Source organism: Cetorhinus maximus, chromosome 19 (assembly GCF_964194155.1).
Source record: "Cetorhinus maximus chromosome 19, sCetMax3.hap1.1, whole genome shotgun sequence".
NCBI lineage: Eukaryota > Metazoa > Chordata > Chondrichthyes > Lamniformes > Cetorhinidae > Cetorhinus > Cetorhinus maximus.
Genome location: NC_135897.1, coordinates 36,015,447 through 36,042,871, shown reverse-complemented (window position 1 = coordinate 36,042,871; position 27,425 = coordinate 36,015,447). Strand labels below are relative to the sequence as shown.

Sequence of the window (27,425 nt, the reverse complement as noted above, 5' to 3'; positions counted from 1 at the left end):
ACCAAGTACATATTGATACTTGAAATTAAGAATTTCGAAGTTGATAGAGTGAAAAACTTTTACGTCTCCAAGTAACTGAGAGCTCAGAGATCTAATGCGCATTTGTTGGATTGTTTTTTCCTATGGTAGCTGGCAGAGGGAAACAGTCAGTGAAGAAATTAAGGAACAACTTGGATGTTAGCAACAGTCCTAGAAGTCTAGAACCCACTAAGTCTTTGTGGGTAACTTTTTCCAAGGTCAGCCGTGTACACCATCCCTTCAGTGCCGAATGCAAAATCCAGGACATTTAATGCACAACTCTAACTTCCTGATTCAGGTTTGGCTTTGCTGATCAATGATTCCTTAATCGGTTTGGTTAAGGAGTAACACAGTTGCTTGTCCTGTTCACACAGATCTCAGATGTTCTGTTTGGCTGACAACAAGCTTGTCATGCAAACTGGTGTGATTCATGATTCATTCGCAGCAATATCTGGCCCATGGTGTCTTATCTTTCTATTAATGCATTCTATCCGCAATTCCAGCCCTCTACATCAAAAATTCTCTTTATAACTGAGCTACACGTGGTTTAGAGTGTATGCAGCCCTATAGGGACAGCTTGCTTTTCCCTGCTAACCCGGCGATTGCTGACAGCTTTCCCTCCCTCGGGATGCTCTCGGAAATCACGTTAGCACTCCGAGGTCCTGACAGTTTGTGAATTGATAGTTTTACTCTAGTTAGGTACCTGCATGATTCGCCCGAAGGAAAATGTCGGTGGAATAAGTTGCAAATACTGCGCGAGGGTTTTAATAAATAAAACAGTACAAATATAATGTGTTAGCAAAAAAAAAAAAATGTCTAGCTGCATCTACTGCAAAAGAAAAATGCCGAGAAAAGCTCAGGAGCGGGAAAGGCAGCTGCAATAGAAGCTGGCTCTCCGTCCTGTGCGCATGTTCATCCTGCCTGGAGCTGCCGGGTTTGAACCATGCCAACTGTTAGCGTGAAGAGGGAGTTGTTATTTCGGGCTTTGGGTCAAACATACAGTGAGTTCCTTCCGTCCGTCCGTCCTTCATTCATTCATTCATTTATTCATTTATGGTCTTAGCTGCAGGGTAGTGGCAGTGGCCGGCTAAGAGTGTCCGGGAACAGTCGAGTTTAGGGGGCAAACAGGGGAAGGAGAGAGAGATTGAGCCGGGCTGGGGCTGGGAGTGAGACTGGGACTGGGAGAGGGAGAGCGGGGCGGGGAAGCCGAGCCTGGAACTTAGAGCGTGGAATTTCGAATGTTGGACGCCGAGCGTTCGGATTCATTCATTGTTTGGACCCTGGCTCTGGGGAGCGTTCCATTCCGCTGATTGCATCATGCAGTGCCGGAGCCCTGGGTGGTGTCACCCTGCGGTGATGTGTGGGGGCACTCGGAGCAGAGCTGTTAACGTCAGGGAGAAGTGTAGTTAATGAGACCGAAGAATTGAGGTTGATGGCCAACTGGTTTAAAAATGCGGATGAGTTTTTGTTTTATTTTCCCAAGACGCTTGCAGTAGGTTACCCTTCAACTGCGGTACGTTAGTGTGGAGGGTTGGAAAACCTATTCGCACAGCAAGGTTATGCAAATCAAAAACAGAATTACCTGGAAAAACTCAGCAGGTCTGGCAGCATCGGCGGAGAAGAAAAGAGTTGACGTTTCGAGTCCTCATGACCCTTCGGCAGAACTGAGTGAAGTTAGGAGAGGGGTGAAATATAAGCTGGTTTAAGGTTGGGGGGGGGGGGGGGTGTTGTAGGGACAAGCAGGCAAATAATCAAAATATATCACAGACAGAAGGAACAAAGGGGTGTTAAAGGTGTTGATATTATCTAAGAAAATGTGCTAATTAAGAATGGATGGCAGGACACTCAAGGTACAGCTCTAGTGGGGGTGGGGTGGAAAGACTGACGACAGGGTATTACAGTTATAGACTTAAAAATAATGGAAATAGGTGGGAAAAGAAAAATCTATATAAATTATTGGAAAAAACAAAAGGGAGGGGGAAGAAACGGGAAGGGGGTGGGGATGGAGGAGGGAGTTTAAGATCTAAAGTTGTTGAATTCAATATTCAGCCCAAAAGGCTGTAAAGTGCCTAGTCGGAAGATGAGGTGCTGTTCCTCCAATTTGCGTTGGGCTTCACTGGAACAATGCAGCAAGCCAAGGACAGACACGTGGGCAAGAGAGCAGGGTGGCGTATTAAAATGGCAAGCGACAGGGAGGTTTGGGTCTTTCTTGCGGACAGACCGCAGGTGTTCTGCAAAGCGGTCGCCCAGTTATGCAAATGTATGTTTTGAGGATTGCCACAAAAAAAAGCTACTGTATACGATAAATGTTTTTCATCCGTTTAATCTGTATCATTTGTTAGAATATCACCCCCTCCCCCAATCTGGGAATAAACCAATTGTCTGCTGAAGTAGTTACCACACATTGTATACAGTCAATTCTCAAATATACAGTCAATTCTCAAATCTGACCTTTCTTACCCGTTTATTAATAGTGCGCAATTCCTAATCCATCAGATGCTAGAGTGCATCATACGTTTACTTTTAAAAGTAGAAAAGCTGGCCTAATCGTCAAAGGCATCACTTGTGTAATAAATACTAGACGGTCCCAATTTCAATTCCTGGTCTTTGATTTCAGCAAGGGCAGCACACTCTTTATTTCTGATCGTTCTCTGGTAACCCTTGCTGGGAATTGTTCTCGTGTAGACTTTGGATGAGGACGTAATTGGCCTTGGGTGCAAAACCTCAGTCAGACAGCCCAGTACTACCTGGGTTGAAGTTGAAGAGCTCCCAGTCTGGATAAGTAACATAATGCAGTCAGTGCCCATGCCCCAACAAGACTCTTGTGTCTTCAGGAGGGGAGAAATTGGAAACAAATAAAACGTTTTAGAAGTACAAAATTATCCTTTTTTTCCCCACAGAGAAAGTTAATAAATAAAAGCTGCATTAACCTTTTGTTTTGATATGGAAAGAACTTTGCATTGTTTCTGTTCCATTACCCAAACCTGATATGACAAGACAATTCAAAGTGAATTATATTCACACATTTATGTTTCTAAGATAACATAGTTCACTAATTATCTTTCATAAGAATATTGATCCTTTCTGTTTAACAATGTAAGTTTGTGGTTCTGTTATTTTCTTTTGTTTAAGACGTCATCAGAATCACTATTTTGTAAATTACTGTAAGCTATCCCAACATTGAAGGAAAGCTCCAAAGAAGATTCACAAAAATGCATTTGTGCAGAACTTGTTAGTTTCTTGCAAACTTTAGATTTTGGAATAATCCAAAATGATGTGTTGCGATCAGATTAGGGACCAGTAACTTTTTGTTTAAAGTAAACAAAATTTGAAATCCGAGTTACTTACTAAGAGAATAAAGCTGCAAGATTCCACAGTTTTAAACAAACAGAAGAAATTTTATTGTACCAGTCAACAAAGCAAACAGTCAATGTTATCTGTCTTATATTCCAACATCCAGAATTAAATGGCAGACGCAACCAAAACAGGTCCCCTGAATTTCTCAGCAAACCACCAAGATATCAGTGATTGTTGTGAGTCACCAAAATTCTTTCAGTCTCTGTCTTCCTCACGAGGAATTTCAGCTCTGCTCCTTCATAGAGCTTGTCTAATCCCCAGTTGACAGGAGCTGTAATCCACCTGAGTTCCAAGGTTTCCATCCTCACCAAAAGGCACAGTATTCCAGAGCTCTCTTAAATCTGCTCCAAGTTCCAACCTTCAGAGAAACATAGAAAATAGGAGCAAGAGTAGGCCATTTGGCCCTTCGAGCCTGCTCCGCCATTCATCATGGTCATGGCTGATCATCCAACTCAATTGTCTGCTCCCGCTTTCTCCCCATATCCGTTGATCCCTTTCACCCCAAGAGCTATATGTAACTCCTTCTTGAAAACATACAATGTTTTGGCCTTAACTTCGTGGTCGTCTTCTCCAGGTGAACTGACTCTACTTCTGAGACTGCGTCCCGCTGTTTTTGCCAGACCACGCTCCAGTGGTTAAACATGGGCCCAACCCCAACTTAACAACTGCTCCTGGGCTTCCCTGAGCATCAATCCCCCCAGCTCAACCGATAAACTTTTGCTCCAGTACTTCTGTGCCTCAGCTGCAGAGAACTAATTGCAGCACTTCAGTGGCATGGAGCTGTCAACCTTTTGCACCATACTCTTGTCACATGAGCCCAGTTTTTGCATCCTAAACTCCTGACCCCATCGTCGGCTTTTGTGTTGTACAAGTGTGCTGCTGTCAAGATGGCCAAGCCCGACAGCTTCTGGTCAGAGGCAGGGCCTGGAGGCCAATGCTCTCCGACCGCCACCAGAACCAAATGCGATGTGAGTGAGGCTCTCATCTTGAAATCTGCAGCAAAAATAAATGCTTCAAGCCCCTCCCTGAGCAGGATAAAATTGGAATTGTGCATGCGCGGCTTGTCCCCTTACCGCTCTCTGCGCTTGTGCCACAACTCATGGGCGTGCTGGGAATTGTTGTCCTCCCAAAGCCAGAGTGGCAGGCAGCAGTATTGGATTCACTCACAAGATGTATCCCAGAAATTTGGTTGATTTAAAGCCCATTTCTGTACCCATATAAAAAGCTGCAGTGCTCTGAAACGGCTTTGTATTGAACCCAGCATTTCTTCTACATCAACACTAGCAGTACATTCACTGAATAAGTATGTATATTGTTCTCCAAGAGAGCTGTGAATTGTAGTAACAAGGGCGGAATTTTACAGACCCACCAAAGTCAAAGGACTTTTGAACAGCTTGCTGCACCTTACAACCTGTTCCCCCTCCAACCGCAACACGGCTGTAAATTCTGCCCAAGAGTTTTTTCGTTCACACACCAAGAAACTTAATCATTGTAAGTAGTGTTCTATGTGGGGTGGGGGGAGCTAGGTGTTTAGGGTAGGGATGATGAACTTTGCAAATATTTACTCTTAACTTCATAAAATTATATGGTCATTCTTTCAGGAATTTTATGCAGTCATTGCTTTCTACAACGCCTGACTTGTTTATTTTCTTTTACAGCTGATGAGGAATTTGATGAACTATGTTTTGAGTTTGGTCTGGAACTGGATGAAGTGGTACAGTATCACATTACAGCTAAATGTCATATTGTATAATTAGTAGATTGTTGCTAAGATGTTTTTGGTCAGGAAATGTGTGGTGTGCTAACAAAAAGGAAAGCATAGGAGGATTTTTTTTTCCTTCCGATTTTCTCTCCTCAAGGTTCTCATTGTTTTTTGGGGGTACAGTTCATCGTGCTATCTGTCTTCCACATCTTTGGATAATAACCATTCTTCATGTATGAGTCTATAGATAGACTACTCAATCATGTGAAGCACCATAGCTGGACCTAACCTAATATATGTACAAATGTACATTTTTCAGTAGGTGTCAGTGAATAGAAACATAGAAAATAGGAGCAGGAGTAAGTCATTCGGCCCTTTGAGCCTGCTCCACCATTCAATATGATCATGGCTGATCCTCCATCTCAACACTGTCCGTACTCCTGCGCTCTCCCCATACAGTAGTGATCAGGAGGATGGCTGCAGGCTGTTTTTCATTCCCACACATTCACTAACCATAGATCAGAGCTGCTGAAGCCTAGTTTGGCATTCCTACTACACACTGGCTGAGATCAGCTAATGGTGCAGATCTGGGATCGAAACTGACACTTTGCTGATCTATATCACAATTATATAATGTCCTTTACAACCTTGGGTTGGTGGGAGGTGGAAACTGCAGGATGCTCGTTTAAATTCAAATGGAATAATACACAGCTGTTGTAAGTAAGTATTGGTTCTTTGGTTGCAGACATCTGAAAGGGACATTATAAGTAGAGAACAGGGAGATGGAAAAGCAGAGGGTGCATCTGATGTGATACTGTATAAAATCGATGTTCCTGCCAACCGCTATGATCTTCTATGCATGGAAGGATTGGCCCGTGGATTGCAGGTCTTCAAGGACAGGTAATGTTTTGTAATATGAAAGCAAAATACTGAAAATGTTGGGAAATCTGACATAAAAAACATAAGTTGCTGGAAATCCTTAGTAAGTGTCTAAAAGAGTTAATGTTTCAAGTCAGTGACCTTTCATCAGAACTGGAAAAAGTTAAAGATGTAACAGATTTTAAACAAGTGTAATAGGGAGGGTGGAGAAAGAATGAAAGCAAAGGTCTGAGGTAGGGTGGAAAATAGGAAAGATTAAATGTCAAGAGTTGATTCAAGTCTAAGGGGACTGGTAATGGGACAAGTAAAGACACAGAAGATGTGTTTAGAGGAGGTGTGAATGACAGAATGATGAACAGCTGCCACCCGAAAACAAAAACACGAGAAAAACTAGACTAAAACCAAAATCTGCAAAGAGAAAGGGCCTAATCCATCTCACTTCCCAAATTTATGCTGCCATCCCTACCCCTCCCTCCAAGAACCACACTAGTGTTTCCCTTGTCCTCCCCTTCCTCACCACCCTATTTATCTGCCATTTCCACCACCACCAGCGAGATGCCACCAACAAATACATCTTCCCCTTCCCTTTCAATGTTCCGAAGGGAGTGTTCCCGCTACGACACCCTGGTCCACACCTTAACCACTCCCAACGTCCCCTCCACTTCCTACATCACCTTTCCATGCAAGCACAGGAAATGCAACAACTGCCCTTTTACTTATCTCCTCACAGCCTAAGGCCCCAAACACTCCTTGCAGGTGAAACAGCGATTTATATGTACTCCTTTCAATTTAGTATCTTGTATTCACTGCTCACAGTGCACTCTGTCTACATTGGGAAGATCAAATGCAGACTGGTGACCGCTTAGCGGATCACCTCCATTCTGTCCACAAGCATGACCCTGAGCTTCCGGTGGTCTGCCTTTTTAATTCTCCCATTGTTTTCATACTGACCTCTGTTTCTTTGGACTCTTGCAGTGTTCCAATGAAGCTCAACATTAGCTCGAGGAACAGCACTTCATCTTTCGAAAAGGCACTTTACAGTTGCCCTGACTTAAGATTGAATTCAGCAATTTCAGATCATAAGTTCTGCCCCAAATTTGTTTCCTCTTTCTTTGCAGGTTTTGGTTTTACTTTCTTGTTTTCTTTTGTTTTTGCTTTCAGATGGCAGCTGTTCATCATTCTGCCATTCACACCTCTTCTAGACATTCCTTTTTGTTTCTTTACTTGTCCCATTATCACTGCCTTTGGCCTTGCACCAGCAACTCTTTTGTCATCTAATCTCTCCTGTCTTGCATTCAGTTACACACCTCCCTTTTTGTTCTCTCCCTCCCACCACCACCCCTCCAAATCCTCCTTTCACTTGCTTAAAACCTATCATATTTCTAACGTTTTCCAGTACTGCTAAAAGGCCATCAACTTTAAACATTAACTCTGTTTCTCTCTCCACGGGCACTGCTTGTCTTGCTGAGTATTTGCAGCATTTTCTAGTTTTTATTTAAATTTCTTAAGGTTTTATTGTTCTGTTCAAAATTTACTGCTCATTATGTTTAGTTTGTCATGAAGTCATTAATACTTTAAGTTGCTCGTTGCTTCTGAAATATGGTGATGGTCATAGCCTAATTTTCATTTTACTAAACAGAATCGAAGCTCCAAGGTACACAAGAGTAGGGCCACTTAATGGAGATATGCAGAAATTAATTATTACCGAAGAGGTAAGAAGTTTATTGCTAATAAGCTGAAGTGTATAAAAAAAGCATAATTAATAGGACTGTACAATTACAATACAATATATACAATTAAAAAAAAACTCAGAAACCTTTCCTCAAGATCCCATCTGCCACATTAAACCAAACCTTGAAACAAATACTTCTTTATTTGGAAAAAATATGTTCAAGATGAGGGATATTAGTCTTAAAAAAATGGAATGTTTGTTCATTTCATGCACCTAATGTCAGCATTAAGCACTCCTGGGCCAGTTATAACTGTATAATAAAGCAACTTGAACTCTGCTAAACAATATTTCTGAACCCCCAACTTCAAAAAAGCATCTGCTCCTGCAGGAGTGTGACATTTGTGTTCCCCAAACCAGTGGGGTAGATTTGAACTGAGGTTCCAGAAATGAAAGAATGCAATTGTGCAAGCCTATTGTACCAGATTTCTGCATTTGAAGAAAATATTTGTTTTGTTATGTTTTCTTCTCTGCCGCCTCTTCTGAATACATGATTTCTAGCTAGGGTGCAGTTTCATGGGCATCTTTCATCACTCGTGTGTGAACTCTGGTGCTAAGTGCCCATAGTCAATGTGACTACAATAAACACTACGGTCCTGGCCAATGTTGTTTTCTCCAACATTTAATATGCACATCCACAATACACTAATTATTACTGGATGGGGATCAGGAATGTGAAACCTGGCAAATTTTTCTCTGCTTAAAAACCAGTAAGATTGAGACCAATTATAGTTCTCTATCACTTTTTGTTTGTGATCAGCTAACTCAGCACTGACCAGCGATTGAATAGAAAGCTTTTTAAGAAGTAATTATTTCCATGAAGGAAGGATCAGTACCCAATAATGTTGTTTGACATTATGTAGCCATGACCATAGAACATTGTTAAACCTGTAATAATCACAATCCATACCGTCACTGTTGCTATGCCCAAGTGCCAGTTTCAGAATTCTCTTCCTTTTGTAGACTACACAGGTTCGCCCACATGCTGTAGCAGCTGTCCTTCGTAATATTAAGTTTACCAAGGATCGCTACGACAGTTTCATTGAGCTGCAAGAGAAACTACATCAAAATATCTGCAGGTGAGACCACCTTTACTTTCTGATAAGTCCTATATGATACTACCAGAAGGGAAAATAAGTATCTACTAATTTTTCTAATGTAGTTTAGAGGTATGTCTGCCATATCTCAGGCACCACTTACGGAAATATTGTGTGATATAGTATTTTCAAGTTTTGGACGCTCAATTTTGTGTTGCACTCGGCTGTGTTCTAGTTGTAATACTGGAAGTTTAGGTCTGAAATAAATTTTGAGAAAATAATTAGTTTCATGGGCATTTTACCCAGCTAGTATCACTGGTGTGAACGCTGATGATAAGTGCCCATCGTCAATGTGACTACAGTAAACATTGCAGTCCTGCCCAATGCCTTTTTCTCCAACATTTAATATGCACATACACATATACACTTCCACTAATTGTTACTGGATGGGGATCAGGAATGGGAAACCTGGCAGATCTTTCTCTGCTAAAACCAAGCAAGATTGGGACCAAATATCTCTATCACTGTTTCTCTAGGAAGCGAGCTCTGGTTGCTATCGGAACCCATGATCTGGATACAGTATCAGGACCCTTTACTTATACAGCAAAACCACCCTCTGAAATTAAGTTCAGACCTTTAAACCAGTCAAAGGAATACACTGCTTCAGAACTTATGGACCTCTATAGGGTAAGAAATACTTTCAGCCATAATGTTTTACTTACATTTGATGAATGTTCTGGCTTCAATTTCAAATAAATGTAAGGAAACTCAGTTGAGAAATGATCTATTGTTGATGAGAGAGGCCACCTCAAAATGGCTCTCTCCCTTACCTGGACTCTAAGCTGCTGCTGCTTCAGTGCTGGTGGACCTCCTATTGACCCTCTGGCCAATAATTGGCCAAACTGGAGAAAGTCACTGTTGAGTGACGTGTTCCTACACAGTGTTGGTTTGTGACTCCACTTGACCCCCCCGCCCCCCCCCCCCCCCCCACCCCACCATGGGGGGAAATCCTGCCCCTTGTCCGCCCTTTCAGGTGGATGTTAAAAAAAAATCCCATAGCACAATTTGTAAAAGAGCTCAAAATTGTGCTGATTAACTGGCCAATTTTCCATCCCTGAACAACAGAACCAATAATGAAACAAATTAACAGACTATTTATCTCACTGGTGGTTTGTGAGATCTTGCTGTATATGGTTGGCTGTAAATTTGCATACATATCTACAGAGACTGCACTTCAGAAGTAACTGATTATTTGTAAAGTGCTTTGCAAAGTCCTAGGGCATGCTAAGGCATTGTACAAATGTAAGTTCTTTCTAACACTGAATGCTCAAACATTTTAGGAAGAATTATGACCCTGGGTACGTGTTTCCTCACCTTGCTGGCACAACACATTGGAGTTCAAAAATACCTTGCCTTAAATGAAAGTAACACGCTGAGCAATCAATTGTTAAAGGAAACCTTTCCTGCCAAGAGAGATCCTCAGTCTAGCTCATTACTATTAAATTATACATAATCTATGCGATTGTTTCACCTGGATATTAAAATTGTGCAGGTAATGTACACAGGCAAAGATTTGATTTCTGGTCATATTTATATATTTAATGATTGTGTACTGATTTAAACTCTCAAATAATCACCTATGACTCCGGAGTGGAAAATCATGAAGTAAAAAGGATTTACCAATGATGCATATTAGATAAAGCTGGAATACCTAAATTATTTAATGAATTGAAAAGGCTAGGGGTGAATAAGTGAACACTCCCACTTGTCTGCAGTAACTTGGAAAAACCGTGGAAATCTCAGAAAAATTGTTCAACTCTGTTTTCCCAGTTTCCAAACTCTTGTGCTGAAGTTATGGCAGATGCGTTAGAGAATACTTGCAAAAATTCACCGACTTGTAAATGGCAAATAATGCAGTTGAAAGTGAATTACAATTCATTTTAAGAATGAAAACATGATTTGTAAAACAAATGACTTAGAAAAGTTTGCATTTTATAAAAAAAAATTACAAGTCTTTTAATCCTGTGAAGTGTGGCAGTATTTCAGTGACATCACATTCCCACCATCAATCTCCATGGAGCTCAGTCTGCATTTGGCGCCTATTGAAAATTTGCTGTGGGAATAACTGTTTTTGTATCTGTATACACCTAACATACCACATGAAAAATGTTTCCGACTGATACTTAAATTTGTTAAAGCACTGCTACAACATCTGATTTTACAAAACTGTTCATTTAACCTGTTGTTCGGTTGATCTTTAATTCACTAATATATTGTGCAGCATCATGCATTTCCGGTATTGGGCTGTACTTAAACAGCAAAAGCATACTTGACTGAGGTTTTTAATCCAAAATAGTTTGATAAAGTTACTGCGTGCATATTTGTATTACTGCTTACAATGTGTCTTTTTAAAAATGAACGAAACAACATCCCAGTCGTATCTACTGGACCAACAATTTATCCACTGGTCCTGAAAATGCTCAGATTCATTTGATTTGATTTTCAGACAGACAGTCACCTTCGCCATTATTTGCATATTATTGAAGCCAAACCAGTTTACCCTGTTATCTATGACAGCAATGGCATAGTTCTTTCAATGCCACCTATCATAAATGGTGAGTATAGTATGCCATTTGTGGAATTCGTTTTGAGCTTGTAAGTACATCTGTTTTTACTGACCCAATTTTTCCACTTAAAGGAATTAAGTACTTGATGCCCACTGTTATCTCTCTTCCCAATTTTATCTGCAATCCCATCCCTCTTGAACACATGGGGCACGATTTTACGGATCCCTGCCGGCGGGTTTGTAACTGGGAGTGGCCTTCCCACCTGCCCCTGACCTTTTCTGCAGTTTTACGGGGGGTAGGGAAAAGGCCTACTAGGGCGGCCCGCCCACCCCCACCCCAGTTGAGGAGGCTACCAAGTGCCACTTCCCACCTGGCTGCAATTTTTGGGCAGGCAGGGGAGGGGGAGGTGGGGGGAAGATGCCCAGCAGGTTACCTTGCTCATGCTTCGGGTGAGAAGACAGACTTGTGTCACGGGCCCCTTTTCCGGGCAGGGCCTCCCTCCCCCAAGATCTGGTGCCCACCCCGCCCCCACCAGAAGCATCCTACACCCCTGGCCTTTCCAAGCTGACTCCCACTCCCACCCCATGTTCCCAGTGCTTGGGACTACGCTCTCTGAGGGGCTCCCGAGTGAGGTGGAAGTTGCGCCCCCAGCCAGATAACACTCCATGGAGCATTAAACGGCTGTGGAGCAGCTGATATCAATGAGGATCTGTTCCCTGCTGACCCGCCTCATCAGCCAAAAATTGCTGCCCGTTGACTCGATCGTTCCACAGGTCAAGTCAACACCAGCAACCATTATTCATGCATTAATCTCAATGTCCCAGTGAGATTCCCTTGGGACATAACACATCTTCCAATCACTATGTTGAACAGCACGGAGATGTTGACTAAAGCCGGCCTGCAGATGCATTGACTCTGAATCATCTTTGATTCTTTTTTTCTTGCCCCGGTGTAAAATTTAATTCTTGTATGCAACTATGCAGACATGGTATCTAACACAGACAAGGCCTGTGTAGCACTTTCCAGACCACTGTATGGCCGCACATGCATGAAGCTTAGCAGCAATGTTGATCATTGTTAGTATTGAGTGTCAATATGCAATTCAACTATGGGAGATCACAACTAACGTGATCCACACACGTGCACTCCCCAGAGGAATTGCTGGAAAACCTTCAGGAACAGGACCTGTGACACATTTTTCTCTCCCTAAGCCAGGGTTGCTGAGGTCACTTAGTGCTGTTCCAGTAATTTAGCATAGATTCAGTAATTCAACAGAGACTGGAGGTTCATTCATTTTGGCCTGTATGGCTCTGCTCTTCACTGGATAAATTCACTGAGTCATTAGTAGAGCGTTTGCAATATTTCTGTTATGACTGCATATCTCTGTATACATACTGCTTGTGGAGACACGAAGTCTGAAACTGTACTAGACATAAAAATGGGATTAGACCGTTCAGTCTTTCAAGCCTATTTCACCATTCACTTAGATCATAGCTAATATGTATCTCCGCTCAGTTTTAGCTGCCTTTTCTTCATATTCCTTGATACCCTTCCCTTACAAAAATCTCATCACCATACTCCCCACTATTTGGGGGAGATGGTGGCATACTGATAATGTCACTGGACTAGTAATCCAGAGGCCCAGCCTAATGCTCTGGGGACATGGGTTCAAATCCCACCACAGCAGCTGATGGAATTTATATTCAATTAATTAAAAAATGTGGAATTAAAAGCTAGTCTCAGTAATGGTTACCATGAAACTATTATCAATTGTTATAAAAACCCATCTAGTTCACTAATGTCCTTTAAGGAAGGAAATCTGTTGTCCTTACCTGGTCTGGCCTACATGTGACTCCAGACCCACAGCAATGTGGTTGACTCTTTACTGCCCTCTGAAATGGCCTAGCAAGCTGCTCAGTTCGAGGGCAATTAGGGCTGGGCAACAAATTCTGGCCTTCCCAGCGACACCCACATCCCATGAAAGATAAAGAAGAAAGCAAAAATCTGTTTGAGCTGAGTTTTGAAAATTTCGGTTGACTCCATATCCACAGTCTTTGCTGGGGACGGATACTGATGGTGTTGGGAGGGGGAGGGGGGATTGTGGCATTCCAGGCATCCCCAACTGTTTGTAATAGTCGCTTGGTAGTATGGAACTTCAGTATTGCTGATAAAAGGGATATGCTGTTGAAGCTTTTCCTCTTGCGCTCAGGACAAAGGCAAGAGTGCCAATTTTCAAAGAGAAAAGTAATTTATACTGCATGAAAAAGGGGTGCTGATTGCTAGAAGCTACATTTATTCATGTGCAGGGACTTGTCCTCTGCAGGCAAAAGGAATATGTCCAGATTGCAGCTTTTTTTGAATAATTTTTGGTGTACTTGCCGTGGCCATGTCTTGACCAATCAGAGCCACTTTGCCAACCAGTCAGCACCCCTTTTCTCAAGCTGTATAAATTGTTGTTGTCCAATGAATCTCTTGTGTGACCTTAATATCCTCCCTAAATAAGGGTGCTGAAATTTGGGACTGGGCACAATTTTCTGACTGTGGCCAAACCAATGATCCACAAGGGAAGGCAGGAAGGAAGAGGTAACTGTACCAGAAGCAGAACTATTAAACAGTTTTAAATAAATGCCTTTAACTAGAATAATGCTGTATTTTCATAATGCGAATTGTTAATTGCAAATTCTAGTTAAAAAGAACACTCTCCTTTTAATGTCTTTGATTTGCCAGGAGATCACAGTAAAATAACACTCAACACACAGAACATTTTTATTGAATGTACAGCAACTGATCGCACTAAAGTAAGTACACCAGTGTTTGTTGGTAGTTTCATACGTTTTCACATTCGTGTTTGATTACGTTTTGTCAAATTTTGTCAAACTTGAGTTAAATGGTTGACTCTTTCTCGTCACAGGCAAAAGTAGTGCTGGATATGATTGTCACAATGTTTAGTGAGTACTGCGAGAAACCATTTACGTAAGTACTTCCAAAAATGATACCCACAGCAACAGCAATAACAATTTAAATTTATATAGTGCATTTAATGTAGTAATATGTCCCACAGTGCTTCACAGGAGCATTATCAAACAAGATTTGACACAGAGCCACTTGGAGTAATTCGGGTTCTAGTCATTAGGCTGCAGGCAACTAAATTAATTTAAATTAAATCGTTTAAATTTATTAAATCTCCCTTTTAAAACTTGGTCAAAGAGAGAGATTTTAAAGAGTATCTTGAAGAACGGGAGAGAGATGGAGAAATTTCGGGAGAGCTTAGGTTTCTGACAGCTGAAGGCATAGCCACCAATGGTGGAGCGATTAAAATCTGAGGTGCACAAGAGGCCAGAATTGGACTTTTTTTTTCTTTAACATCTGAATTAAAAGTTTGTTCTTAATTGATAAAATAAATACATTGGTGTGTATAGAAATGAAATAATCTGACAGAACAAGTTTGGGTTTAATAATAATATAATAAATTGCTGCTATTTGTAACTCCTTCCCCAAAAAGCTGTTGTCAAAAGACAGTTTTAGGATTTTAACCATAAATCGTACTTTTCATGTTATATACTTGTAATTATCAAGTACAATTGTCTTGCTAGAAATTGATTTTAAATTAGTATCCAAATCTGTTTTACAGAGTTGAGGCAGCTCAGGTGATTTATCCAAATGAAGAAACATGTATTTATCCAGTAAGTATAATCAGCTACCCTTTTCATTCTGTAGGTTATATAGCCAATGCTCTTGATCATAATCACTCAATGTTATCAGGGCTGGATGTAACCTCCAAGATAACTCAACTTCTTTTCAATTTTAGAAAGTAAATTTCATACCAAATTAACACTCCCAAACTACTGATTCCAGACAATTGAAAATGGCTATACACTACGTTGCAGTACCTAGGTTTTGTATTGTGTGTTCATGCTGTTCGACTTTTTAATTTTCTGCACAATATTGAGTTATTAAATGTATAGGTATTATTTGTTTATTTGAATTGATATACTTAAAACAAAATTCAAAATATGTTGGAAAATTAGGCGTGCATTGATAATGTGGCAATATGTGTGTAATGCTAATCATCGAAGAAATAAATCAGCTCAAACTGCAGAATAAGAGAAATACAAGTTGTCACTCTTATGTGAGCTGCAGCTACAGTATTGTCAATAAGATTTCAGTAAGGTATTAAGGTCAATAAACAGAAGAGTTGTGCTATCAATACTTAAATTATGAAAAATACCTAACAATGCGGTTGTACATTTTTTCCATTCCAGACTTGAGTTGCGCCCTGGCGCTAGCATTCTGAGTAATTTGTAACTAGCGCATCGTTCTGTTAGTGGTGGCAGTAATGGGAGCAATTTGAAATGACGAATTAAGAGCATCACACAAACATAACTTTCACAATAGCAAAGTTTATTAGCTGAAGTATGATTTTATTTCCTATTATATTGTGATAGGAGTACGTCTTGTCTTTATTTTATGCGTTCATGTGATGTGAGCATTGTTGGGAAAACCAGTGTTTATTGTCTTTTCCTAATTTCCCTTAATAGCAGTCCATGTGGTGTAGGTACACCCACAGTGCTATTAGGGAGGGAGTTCCAGCATTGTAACCCAGCAACAGTGAAGGAACAGCGATATAGTTCCAGTCAGGATGGTGTGTTAATTGGAGGGGAACTTGCAGGTGGTGACATCCCCATGTGTTTCCTGCCCTTGTTCTCCTGGGTGGTAGAGGGTGCAGGTTTGGAAGGCGCTGTCAAAAGAGCCTTGGTGAGTTGCTGCAGTGCATCCTGTATATGGCACTCGCTGCTGCTGTGCATTGGTGATGGAGTGAATGTTTATGAGTGAGTGGATGGGGTGCTGATCAAGTGGGCTGCTTTGCTCTGGATGGTGTCACATGAGTGTTGTTGGAGCCGCGCTCGTCCAAGCAAGCGGACAGTATTCCATCATACTCCTGAGTTGTGCCTTGTAGATGGTGGGCAGGCTTTTGGGAGTCAGGATGCTGATGGCGGGGGTTTCAGTGATGGTAGTGCCATTGAATGTCAAGAGGAGGTGGTTAGATTCTCTGTTGTTAAGGTTGGTCATTGCCTGACGCTTGTGTGGCATGTATGTTACTTGTGTATTGATACTGTGGTCTGGTTTAAGTACCAGATTTCCCAAACCAATTGTGACTGGCCAGATGGAACCCAAGGAACCATGCCCCAGAATAAGTCAATGTTTTCTGGAGAGGAGGAAAGAAATTTGGAGGGGTTTAAAAGAGTATTAAAATAACATGTGACAACTTCTTTTCTTCTTTTGCAGGAGATGGGGTACAGAAGAGAAATTCTAAGTGTAGACTTTATTAACAAACGAGTAGGAATCAAGTAAGTTATTAAAATGAATGTATTTAATTGGCTGGTAACTTAAAATTTAAAATTATATTTCTAAAATTGTGTTTATTTTATTTGTAGTGAAACAGCTGAGTCTATTGCTAAGTTGCTGACTCGAATGTACTTAACGTCCAAAGTGATGGGGAATGGGGCCCAAATAGAAATTGAAATCCCCCCCACAAGAGCAGATATCATCCATCCATGTGATATTGTAGAAGATGCAGCAATCGCCTATGGTTACAACAATATCAAGATGACAATTCCAAAAGCCTATACTGTAGCTAATCAGGTGAGTCTTGGTTATTGTTTAAGGTGAATGCTTATAATAGATTTCATAGACTTTCATTGTACAATAAGATCATCGATAATTAGCCACAACAGAATTGATGCAAGATGGGCTGCTAGAACTTGGCAGATAATCAAGACCCTACAAATTCTGGTCTTGCATGCATGGTGGGGCAGTACCTTAAGGATAGAAATTAAAACAAAGATAATTAACAGAAGCGTTATATAGTTTTAATATCTAGGAAAAGAAGATAAATACAAATAAATATTCATACATACCTTTGCCCTGAAAGAAAGAAGTAACATTTGTATTTTGTATCCTTAGGATCCTCCAAACCTCCACACAGCTAATGAATTATTGTTGAAGTGTAGTCACTGTCACTATCCAGACAAACACAGCAATAGGGTTCCAGAAATATCATCTAAATAAATGACCACTTAATGGCTCCGATGTTCTGATCCCAATAGCAGCAAAAACTGAGAGCTTTGCTGCTCTTTAGAGTCACGGTGGCATCTGAGGTTCTGGGGAGCCAATTTACCCTGAGGAACTCCTGATTTCCGATACCTCAGAAATGGCTCCATGGGACCCCCCCCCCCCCCCCCCCCCTCCACCAGGGTGTATGCCCTATACTTATCCTGGTTTTTACACTGATTTACTTAAAGCTGTTCCTAGCAGACACAAAGCTTTCTCAGGAACACAGCTCTAAGCCAATCAGGTGGAGTGTCAAAACACTCCAGCACAACGGCAACCCTGACTCTATTCACCTTTGTCTCCCAGCAACACTGCTCACCCCCACCCACCCTCCCAGGGGTGAGGGAATGTGAGCATTGTTGAGAGGGAAGTGAGAGTTGTCAGGGATGTGGGGGCGGTGAGCTGTGTCAGGGAGGCTTTGCAGTATTGGGAATGGGGGAAGTAGTGAGCTGAGATCAGGATGTGTAGGGGGGGTTGAGCAGTTTGGGAGTGTGGGGTTAAGGGAGGGGGTTGGGGTAAACCTAACAAAGAAAGCCAGGGACATTTATAAAAGCTCTGCAAGCCGGTGAACCGAAGACAGATCTTAACAGACCTATGTTCAGTTCATGATGAGAAAGAGGGAAAACTTCACTGGAATCACGTTTTGCCACAAGGCCTCCACAGTCTGCTTGTTGCTGGACTCTTGCTGGAGCCACAACTGGAAGTGCAAAGGCCCCAGCATAAAAAGATAAAAGGGGACAGTTTTAAACGTAGTCAGTGGCCTGTGCCCTGGGTCCACTGCTGACCAGAAAAGCTGAACCATTTGGTGATGTTAGTTGAGGGATACATGTTGGCTAAGGCACTGGGAAAACCTCTTTTCTCTTAATCAAATACTGCCATGGGATCTTTGACTTCCACCTGAGCAGACCTGTGAGCAACAGCTTAATTTTTAAGCCGACAGATGGCTCTTCTGACAAAGCAGTATTGCATGGTGTCCAGTAGAAAAAGCCAATTGGTTAATCAGAGGCACTAGAATAGTTCAGACATGATTTGAAATCATTAGTTGTAAGACTTCAACAATACTGAAAACTAACTAAGTGCTCCAAAATGCTTCGGCTGATAGTTGTTTGCCGATGAAACATCATTTCTACAACTAGAGTTAATATTTTAGTACAGTCAAAGTTTAAGTCAGCAAGTTACCATTTAGCTGTAATTACCTGGTGCCTCTTAAGTACTATACTTAAGAAGTAAGTACTGTACTGTGCCACCTGCATGTTATTTGTTAGAAAGTAGAACTTATTTGATGATGTGACTACATGTCAATGGCCCAGATTTTGCAGTCTGCAGCCCAGTGACAGCACTTGCTGCTACCAGTGAATAAATTTTTACACACATCTATCGCAATCCTCGTGGTAAAACTTTTGGCTGCCTTAAGGGAGGATTCCGCCCTGGCATGAATTGCAGCTTGGCACAGCAGCGCAGACTAGTGTGAACTAAAATGGCAGGCAGTTGTGAGCATATCGCTGCACCACAAAAATAAGTCTCCTGCAATAAAAAAGATGTTGGAAATAAAAACGAATTGAAAAATCATGTTTTCAATTGATATAATTGATTAAACAAAATTAAATATTTTAAGGTACAATAATTTGATCAGAAAAATCATTTAAAATGATGTTTAACAAATTTGATGAATGTTAAAGATTTTACTTATTAACAAGATTTTTCAAAGCTTTCATGTTAAATGTTAAAAAAATCAATCCATTTTAACTTTTTAAATGGTGTGGGCCTCCTTATTAAGTATTTGTATATTGAGAGGATGCCCCTTATGCCTGAAAATAAGGCTGTAAAGTTTAAAAGTGTAATTAATTTAGGATTAGCGAGCATTTGGCCCAAATTTGTGCTGGTTCCTTATCTGGCGTTTCCAATAGTAAACCCTGAGTTGCGTTCGTTGGCCCACTGCAACTTTTGGATCAGCACACTATGGTGCGAGGCGCTCACTCCCAAAGTTGTGGGGCCTCTTCCACATCCTATAGCAACGTATGTTGAACAGCCCAGTGTTGTTGAAGCTGTCTACAGCCTGCTCACCTGATTGCTTTCATTTTACCTTCATTAGTTCTCGTTGAACAAATTGTCCGAGCTGCTAAGACAGGACATGGCAGCTGGCGGATTCACAGAGGCCTTGACCTTTGCCCTGGTGAGTTAATTATCATTTCCTAATGTTTGGGGTTATTGTAGGAACATTAAGATCCATTTTATTTTTTTTGACTTTGCTCAAACTTAAACACATTCATGATCTCACTTAACAGGGGTCAGATATGCAACCTCTGGGTAACCGGTGTAGACTAAGATAATTTATTTTAGTGTAATGTTGTGGAGAAACCACAACTTTTGAACATTCTGTTTTTCCTTTTGCAAGAAAAGATAGCAATGATGACAGTATTAAACAAATTGCTGAAAATGGATTTTTTTTAGTCAGGTGTCATTCTTTGCAGTAAGTAACTCAGAATTTCCTTGAATGTACCTTTTGTTGGAGTTGTAATAATGTACCCAATTAGCAATTTATAATTAGCCAACAATGCATATTTTAGAATCCTGCATTTCAGAAAAAAAATACATCCTACTGACAGAACGTTTCTGGCAGAACCCATGAGTGCATCAATGGGACAGTTCGAGTGTTAGGATGTAGGCCTCTGATTCCTCTCTTTTTCCCCTTTCCCCACCCCTGCTCTATGTTAAATGATTAATCCCAACTGGATCTAGGAAAATGGGTCATGGAAGTTCCTTAAAAGAATTGAGGGAAGATTGTATGCAGAGTTGACTTTTGCTCCTATACCTGTGAAGGACCTGATTATTTTAGAGAACCATTCATAGTGTGCTGGGAACTGGCTTTATTTTAGTAAGATTTTTGTAATTGAGAAGACAATCTGACGAGAGTGGTTGATTTTTTTTTTAGAAAAGAGCTGAAGTATACAGATGCTCCTGTTAGCCTTTTACTGACTGTGTACGGCTTCCAAATTGTGATGGATGGGATGCCAGAGAAAAGCTAGTCAACAAATGTCACACTCTGTAGCTAAGGAGATAGTGAGTCAACTGTTGCAGTGTTCTGTCGGACCAGGGAAACCAGAAATAGGATGATGTGAATGTCGCCCAGGGTGACTGACCTGATTTTCCCTGCAATGTGGTAGAGTTTGTGAACTTCATTCACAAAATGCTTGTGTTGCTGCACCATCTAACTCTGGAAACACATGCTGTCAGCCCGTGACAAATTTTATGAGGGCATCTGTAGTAAATGTAGCTTTAAGGAATGTAGTGACTGTAACTTTAAGACTTATTGTGTTGTATAGTATCACGTGACAGTGTGAATAAATTGGCTGTAAGCGCATGGAACCTTAGAGAAGGAGTTCTTCCAAGTGTAGAGCTTGATGGAAGCATGTAACAGCTGCTGCAGCCTGTAAACAAAGTTCGATGTTTCTAATGAGAAACCTGTATGGAAAATCAAGTCCGTAACAGCATCAACTTAGTGGATAATTTGTAGCTTATCAATGTAGCAATCTGCAGCAACTAAACTGATTTGATTATTTCACTATATTTCTTGCTATAAAACTGTTTTGCAGGATTTATCAAAAAACATAGGAATATCCATAAGAATTTATTCTTGAATGTCAACAAAAGCCCACAATATTTTTTCTTGAATGTTCAGTGTGTTGCTAAATTACACGTGAGAAAACATTGGCCCAGAATTTGCTGGGAAAATAATGGCATCTGAGCAACGCATGCCTCAATTAATGTGCAAATCGGCCAGCAACCTATGGCAAGGAAGAGATATCCCATCAATTACAAATTTCCACAAGCTACTGGCATCAGATCCCTTGACCTTCCCTTGAGTTTTATGAAGTTGCTGCATTTGCACATTAATTGCCCATTAAGCATACCACAGAAAGCCAAGTCTAATAATCAATAGTGTAAAATACCCTTTTGACAATGTGATTTTTTTTTAATTCATTCACGGGATGTGGGCCTCACTGGCTGGGCTAGCATTTATTGCCCATCCCTAGTTGCCCTTGAGAAGATAGTGGTGAGTTGCCTTCTCGAAGCGCTGCAGTCCATGTGGTGTATATACACCCACAGTGCGGTTAGGAAGGGAGTTTCAGGATTTTGACCCAGAGACAGTGAAGGAACAGCGATACATTTCCAAGTCAGGATGGTGAGTGACTTGGAGAGGAACTTCCAGGTGATGGTGTTCCCATCTATCTGCTACCCTTGTCTTTCTAGGTGGTTGTGGTCGTGGGTTTGGAAGGTGCTGTCTAAGGAGCCTTGGTGAATTCCTGCAGTGCATCTTGTAGATGGTACACACTGCTGCTACTGTTCGTTGGTGGTGGAAGGAGTGAATGTTTGTGGATGTGGTACCAATCACGCGGGCTGCTTTGTCCTGGACAGTGTCCAGCTTCTTCAGTGTTGTAGGAGCTGCACTCATCTAGGCAAGCAGGGAGTATTCCATCACACTCCTGACTTGTGCCTTGTAGATGGTGGACAGCCTTTGGGGAGTCAGAAGGTGAGTTAATCATCACAGGATTCCAAGCCTCTGACCTGCTCTTGTAGCCAAAGAATTTATATGGCTAGTCCAGTTCAGTTTCTGGTCAATGGTAACCCCCAGGATGTTGATAGTGGGGGACTCAGTGATGGTAATGCCATTGAACATCAAGGGGCGATAGTTGGATTCTCTCTTGTTGGAGACAGTCATTGCCTGATACTTGTGTGGCACGAACGTTACTTACCACTTGTCAGTCCAAGCCTGGATATTGTCCAGGTCTTGCTGCATTTGGGCATGGACTGCTTCAGTATCTGAGGAGTTGCAAATGGTGCTGAACATTGTGCAATCAGCGAACATCCCCACTTCTGACCTTATGTTGGAAGGAAGGTCATTGATGAAGCAGCTGAAGATGGTTGGGCCGAGGACACTACCCTGAGGAACTCCTGCAGTGATGTTCTGGAGCTGAGATGAGATGACTGACCTCCAACAACCACAGCCATCTTCCTTTATGCTAGGTATGACTCCAAACAGCGAAGAGTTTTTCCCCTGATTTCCATTGACTCCAGTTTTGCTGGGTTCCTTGATGCCACACTCGGCCAAATGCTGCCTTGATGTCAAAGGCAGTCATTCTCACCTCGCCTCGGGAGTTCAGCTCTTTTGCCCATGTTTGAACCAAGGCTGTAATGAGGTCAGGAGCTGAGTGGCCCTGGCGGAACCCAAACTGGGCATTAGTGAGCAGGTTATTGCTAAGAAAGTGCCGCTTGATAGCACTGTTGATGACCCCTTCCATTATGTTATTGATGATGGAGAGTAGACTGATGGGGCAGTAATTGGCCGGGTTGGGTATTTCCTGCTTTTTTTGTGTGTACAGGACATACCTGGGCAATTTTCCACATAGCTGGGTAGATGCCAGTGTTGTAGCTGTACTGGAACAGCTTAGCTAGGGGTGCGGCAAGCTCTGGAGCACAAGTCTTCAGTACTGTTGCCGGAATGTTATCAGGGCCCATAGCCTTTGCAGTATCCAGTGCCTTCAGCTGTTTCTTGATATCACGTGGAGTGAATCGAATTGGTTGAAGACTGGCATCTGTGATGTTGGGGACCTCCAGAGGAGGCCGAGATGGACCATCCACTAGGCACTTCTGGCTGAAGATTGTAGCAAATGCTTCAGCCTTATCTTTTGCTTTGCTGTGCTGGGCTCCTCCATCATTGAGGATGGGGATATTTGTGGAGCTGCCTCCTCCAGTGAGTTGTTTAATTGTCCACAACCATTTAAGACTGGATGTGGCAGGACTGCAGAGCTTAGATCTGATCCGTTGGTTGTGGGATCGCTTAGCTCTGTCTATCACTTGCTGTTTATGCTGTTTGGCATGCAAGTAGTCCTGTTTTATAGCTTCAGCAGGTGGACACCTCATTTTTAGATATGCCTGGTGCTGCTCCTGGCATGCCCTCCTGCACTCTCCGTTGAACCAGGGTTGATCAGCTGGCTTGATGGTAATGGTAGAATGGGGATATTCTGGGTCATGAGGCTCCAGGTTGTATTCAAGTAGTGCTGCTGCTGATGGTCCACAGCGTCTCATGGATGCCCAGTCTTGAGTTACTAGATCTGTTCGAAATCTATCCCATTTAGCACGGTGGTAGTGCCACACAACACGATGGAGGATATCCTCAATGTGAATGCAGGACTTCGTCTCCACAGTGACTGCGCAGTGGTCACTCCTACTGATACTGTCATGGACAGATTCATCTGCGGCAGGCTGTTTGGTGGGGATGAGTTCAAGTATGTTTTTCTCTCTTGTTGGTTCCCCCTCACCACCTGCCGCAGACCCAGTCTAGCAGCTATGTCATTTAGGACTCGGCCAGTAGTGGTGCTACCGAGCCACTCTTGGTAATGGACATTGAAGTCCCCCACCCAGAGAGCATTCTGCGCTCTTGCCACCCTCAGTGTTTCCTCCAAGTGACATTCAACATGGAGGAGCACTGATTTAGCAGCTGAGAGAGGGCGGTATATGGTAATCAGCAGGAGGTTTCCTTGCCCATGTTTGACCTGATGCCATGAGACTTCATGGGGTCTGGAGTCGATGTTGAGCACTCCCAGGACAACTGTTTCGCCACCTCTGCTGGGTCTGTCCTGCCAGTGGGACAGGGCATACCCAGGGATGGTAATGAAGGAGTCTGGGACATTATCTGTAAGGTATGATACCGTGAGGATGACTGTCAGGCTGTTGCTTGACCAGCCTGTGAGACAGCTCTCCTGATTTTGGCACTAACCCCAGATGTTAGTAAGGAGGATTTTGCAGGATCGACAGGGCTGTGATTGCAGTTGTCGTTTCCGTGCCTAGGTCGATACCATGTGGTCTGCCCGGTAGCGGATTGTTAGGCCATTTCAGAGTCAACCACGTTGCTGTGGGTCTGGAGTCACATGTAGGCCAGGAGTCACATGTAGGCCAGACCAGGTAAGGACGACAGATTTCCTTCCGTAAAGGGCATTGGTGAACCAGATGGGTTTTTACAACAATCGCCAATGGTTTCATTGGACTTTTAATTACAGATTTTTATTGAATTCAAATTCCACTATCTGCCGTGGCGGGATTCAAACCTGGGTCCCCAGGGCATTACCCTGGATCTCTGGATTACTAGCCCAGCGACAATACCTCTACGCCATCGCCTTCCCCCTTGTTAATTGTTAATGATTGCTAATCAATCTCTCTATCTTGGAAAATGAACAGTTTAAAGTGTGACTCTCATTCCTCCAGAGTGAATTGTTGTTTGAGACCTTTAAAATGTTAAATTTCAAATGTTTTGATTTTTCTACCTTACTGTTCTTCTCTGTTTCTTGTCTTTCCCTCTCAATCCAATCTTTCTTTCCCCCCTATTATTAAAAATGAATTCACCCACTCTAATTCACTTTCCTTCTCAGCCTTTGTATATTTCTCAATCCTTAAATCTCATTTGATCCCATCAATCATTCAGGTCCAAGATGCCCTGCAACTTCACTTACACCATTATCAGCTTGCACTTTAAGCAACTTTGTGGAGAAAGATCTTTTGAGCTGAAGGGTGCGTGATCAAGTCTAACTAATAGAACACGCCATAAAATGCCCCGCTCCAGCAAAGTGTGGGCCATTGTGTTTGAACACCTTGTGCTGTATGTTTGCTTTAAGAAGAAACTGAGAGAGAATAATCATTTTTGTAAGAAGTAGATGGAATAGTTTCATGACATGGTGTTGCTGCATCCATAAACTACTGTTTTTCATTGTCTCAGTGTTCCCAGGATGATATTGCAGACAAGCTGGGCAAGGACATAGCAGAAACAAGTGCAGTACATATAGCCAATCCCAAAACAGCAGAATTTCAAGTAAGAACCAACAATGAATATTTGTTCAGTTTATTGAAAGGTTTACATGTTTGCCACTTCCAGCTTTAAAGATGGTTTGTTTACAATAATAAAAATCTCTGTTAAATTATACCTGTAAATGTTCGAAACATGGTTTTGGCTGTCTTTATTATTGAATTTTCTGACAAATTTCTTTTAGGTTAGGAATTATCAATGAGGTAATGGCATCAATAATGTTTTATGTGGTATTTCTGGGGAACAAAGGATATAATTTGCTTGTACAATCTGATTCATTAATCAATGAGTATTTCTGACGTCATAACTCACTTATGAATTCACTGGATTTGTATGTTAATTGGGATATAAATCTGATTCCATGGGTCTTCAATGTAGATCTTGAAACATTTGCAGTGAAATTATTAATTAGCTTATGAAAAAAATGTTTTGATTTTTGCTATAAATAACACCTTCAATCTCCACTCCCACTTCTTCTGTAATAAAAGCAGAAAATGCTGGAAAGACTCAGGCCTGGCAGCATCTGTAGAGAGAGAAGCAGAGTTAACGTTTTGAGTCCAAAATGACTCATTTAGTGCTTAACCCACTTATCCTGTCCCTCCTTTCCCACTGCTGCCACCCCTCCCTCCTCCTCCTGTTTCCCGCCCCTTTCTCCTGCTCCTGTCCTCTCCCTCACTGCCCATCTCCCTCTTGCACAGTTCTCACCTTCTTTCATATTTTTAACGTGTTCTGCTGTTGATGATTAAATAAAAAAGTAAATGGGAAAGCTTTTTCAAAAAATGCTAGGTGCAATTTAATTTCATTATGCACTATTCTTAGCACACTACTTAATGTATTACCATCAGGTGCTCATGGGTCCTTAAACACAGCCATTAACCTGCCTACAAAACTTTTATTTATATAGCACCTTTAATGTACTAAAGCATCCATAGGCGCTTCACAGGGCATTGTAAAACAAAATATGATGCCACATGATCTCCACATAAGGAGATATTAGGATGGATCACAGAATAGTGGCAGCACAGAATGAGGCCATTTGGCCTGTTGCATCCATGCCAACTGAATCCTCAGTCAAAGAGGTAGATGTGTTAAAGAAGGAAATCAAGATAATGAGGCGGCGAGGGATAGCAAGAGAATTCTGGAACTTAGGGCTAAGCACCTGAAGGTACAGCCACCATTTGTGGTGTGATTAAAATCAGGGATGTTCAAGATGCCAGAATTAGTGGAACACAAATATCTCTGAGGGTTCTGGGGCTGGAGAAAACTACAGCGATAGGGAGGGGTGAGGCCACGGTGGAATTTGAAAACAAGGAAGAGAAATTTAAAATCCAGGCGTTGCTTAACTGAGAAATTCCGTAGGTCAGAGGTGATTACTGAACTGGACTTGGAGCAAGGTAAACACGGACTGCAGACTTTTAGATGACCTGGAGTTTATGGAGGGTAGAATGTGGGAAGCCAGTTAGAGCTGTGTTGGAATGGTCAAACCTAGAAGTAACAAAGGCATGGATGAGGGCTGCTGAAGCAGGGGATGAAGTCGGATATTGTTCAGTGGTGGGAATAGGCAGTCTTCGTGATGGCGTGGATATGTGGTTGGAAGCTCATCTCCTTGGCAAGTCTGACACCAAGGTTGCAAACGGTCTGGCTCAACCTCAGACAGTTGCTAGGAAGAGGGGTGGAGTAGGTGACTAGGGAGCAGAGTTTATGGTGGGCACTGAAGACTATGGCTTCTGTCTGCCTTGTGTTTAGTTGGAGGAAATTTCTGCTTGTCTGGTACTGAATGCTAGACAAGTACTCTGACAACATTTGGAAGCTGGTGTGTTGTTGGTTGATGTCGCTGAGGGGCAACATCTAGATGAGAAATAGGAGGGGACCTTGGAGAGATCCTTGAGGTACACCCGAAGTAATGTGAGATAGTGGAAAGAGAGGCCTTTGCAGTTGATTCTCTAGCCATGATTGGATAGATGAGAATGGAACCAGGCGATTGTAGCCCCATCCAGTTAGACCAAAGTTGAAGATGCATTAGAGAGCCATGTCAAAGGCTGGAGGCAGGTTAAGATGGTTGAGGAGGGATAGCTTACTTTTGTCACAGTCCCATAGGATAACATTTTTGACTTTGATAAGATCAGCTTTTATACTGTGGCAGAGGTGGCAACCTGAAAGAGGGGTT

General features: G+C 42.0%; 1 protein-coding gene across 4 annotated transcripts in view; it reads left to right on the top strand.

Moving 5' to 3' along the window:
* Window positions 1-901: 901 nt before the first annotated feature.
* The window catches only part of farsb (phenylalanyl-tRNA synthetase subunit beta), a 61,219-nt gene continuing 34,695 nt past the window's right edge, over window positions 902-27,425 (top strand). For 2 of the 4 annotated variants that reach the window (XM_078563705.1, XM_078563706.1), the window contains exons 1-14: window positions 902-1,019; window positions 5,034-5,089; window positions 5,823-5,977; window positions 7,596-7,668; window positions 8,649-8,764; window positions 9,259-9,409; window positions 11,229-11,337; window positions 14,017-14,087; window positions 14,201-14,262; window positions 14,921-14,972; window positions 16,576-16,637; window positions 16,725-16,932; window positions 19,493-19,573; window positions 25,172-25,264. In XM_078563705.1, coding sequence (XP_078419831.1) covers window positions 962-1,019; window positions 5,034-5,089; window positions 5,823-5,977; window positions 7,596-7,668; window positions 8,649-8,764; window positions 9,259-9,409; window positions 11,229-11,337; window positions 14,017-14,087; window positions 14,201-14,262; window positions 14,921-14,972; window positions 16,576-16,637; window positions 16,725-16,932; window positions 19,493-19,573; window positions 25,172-25,264 — 1,347 coding nt within the window. In that variant the 5' untranslated portion in view covers window positions 902-961. Of the gene's footprint in view, window positions 1,020-4,699; window positions 4,867-5,033; window positions 5,090-5,822; window positions 5,978-7,595; window positions 7,669-8,648; window positions 8,765-9,258; window positions 9,410-11,228; window positions 11,338-14,016; window positions 14,088-14,200; window positions 14,263-14,920; window positions 14,973-16,575; window positions 16,638-16,724; window positions 16,933-19,492; window positions 19,574-25,171; window positions 25,265-27,425 lie in introns of all 4 variants that reach the window. The other 2 variants (XM_078563707.1, XM_078563708.1) reach the window with 2 other exon arrangements.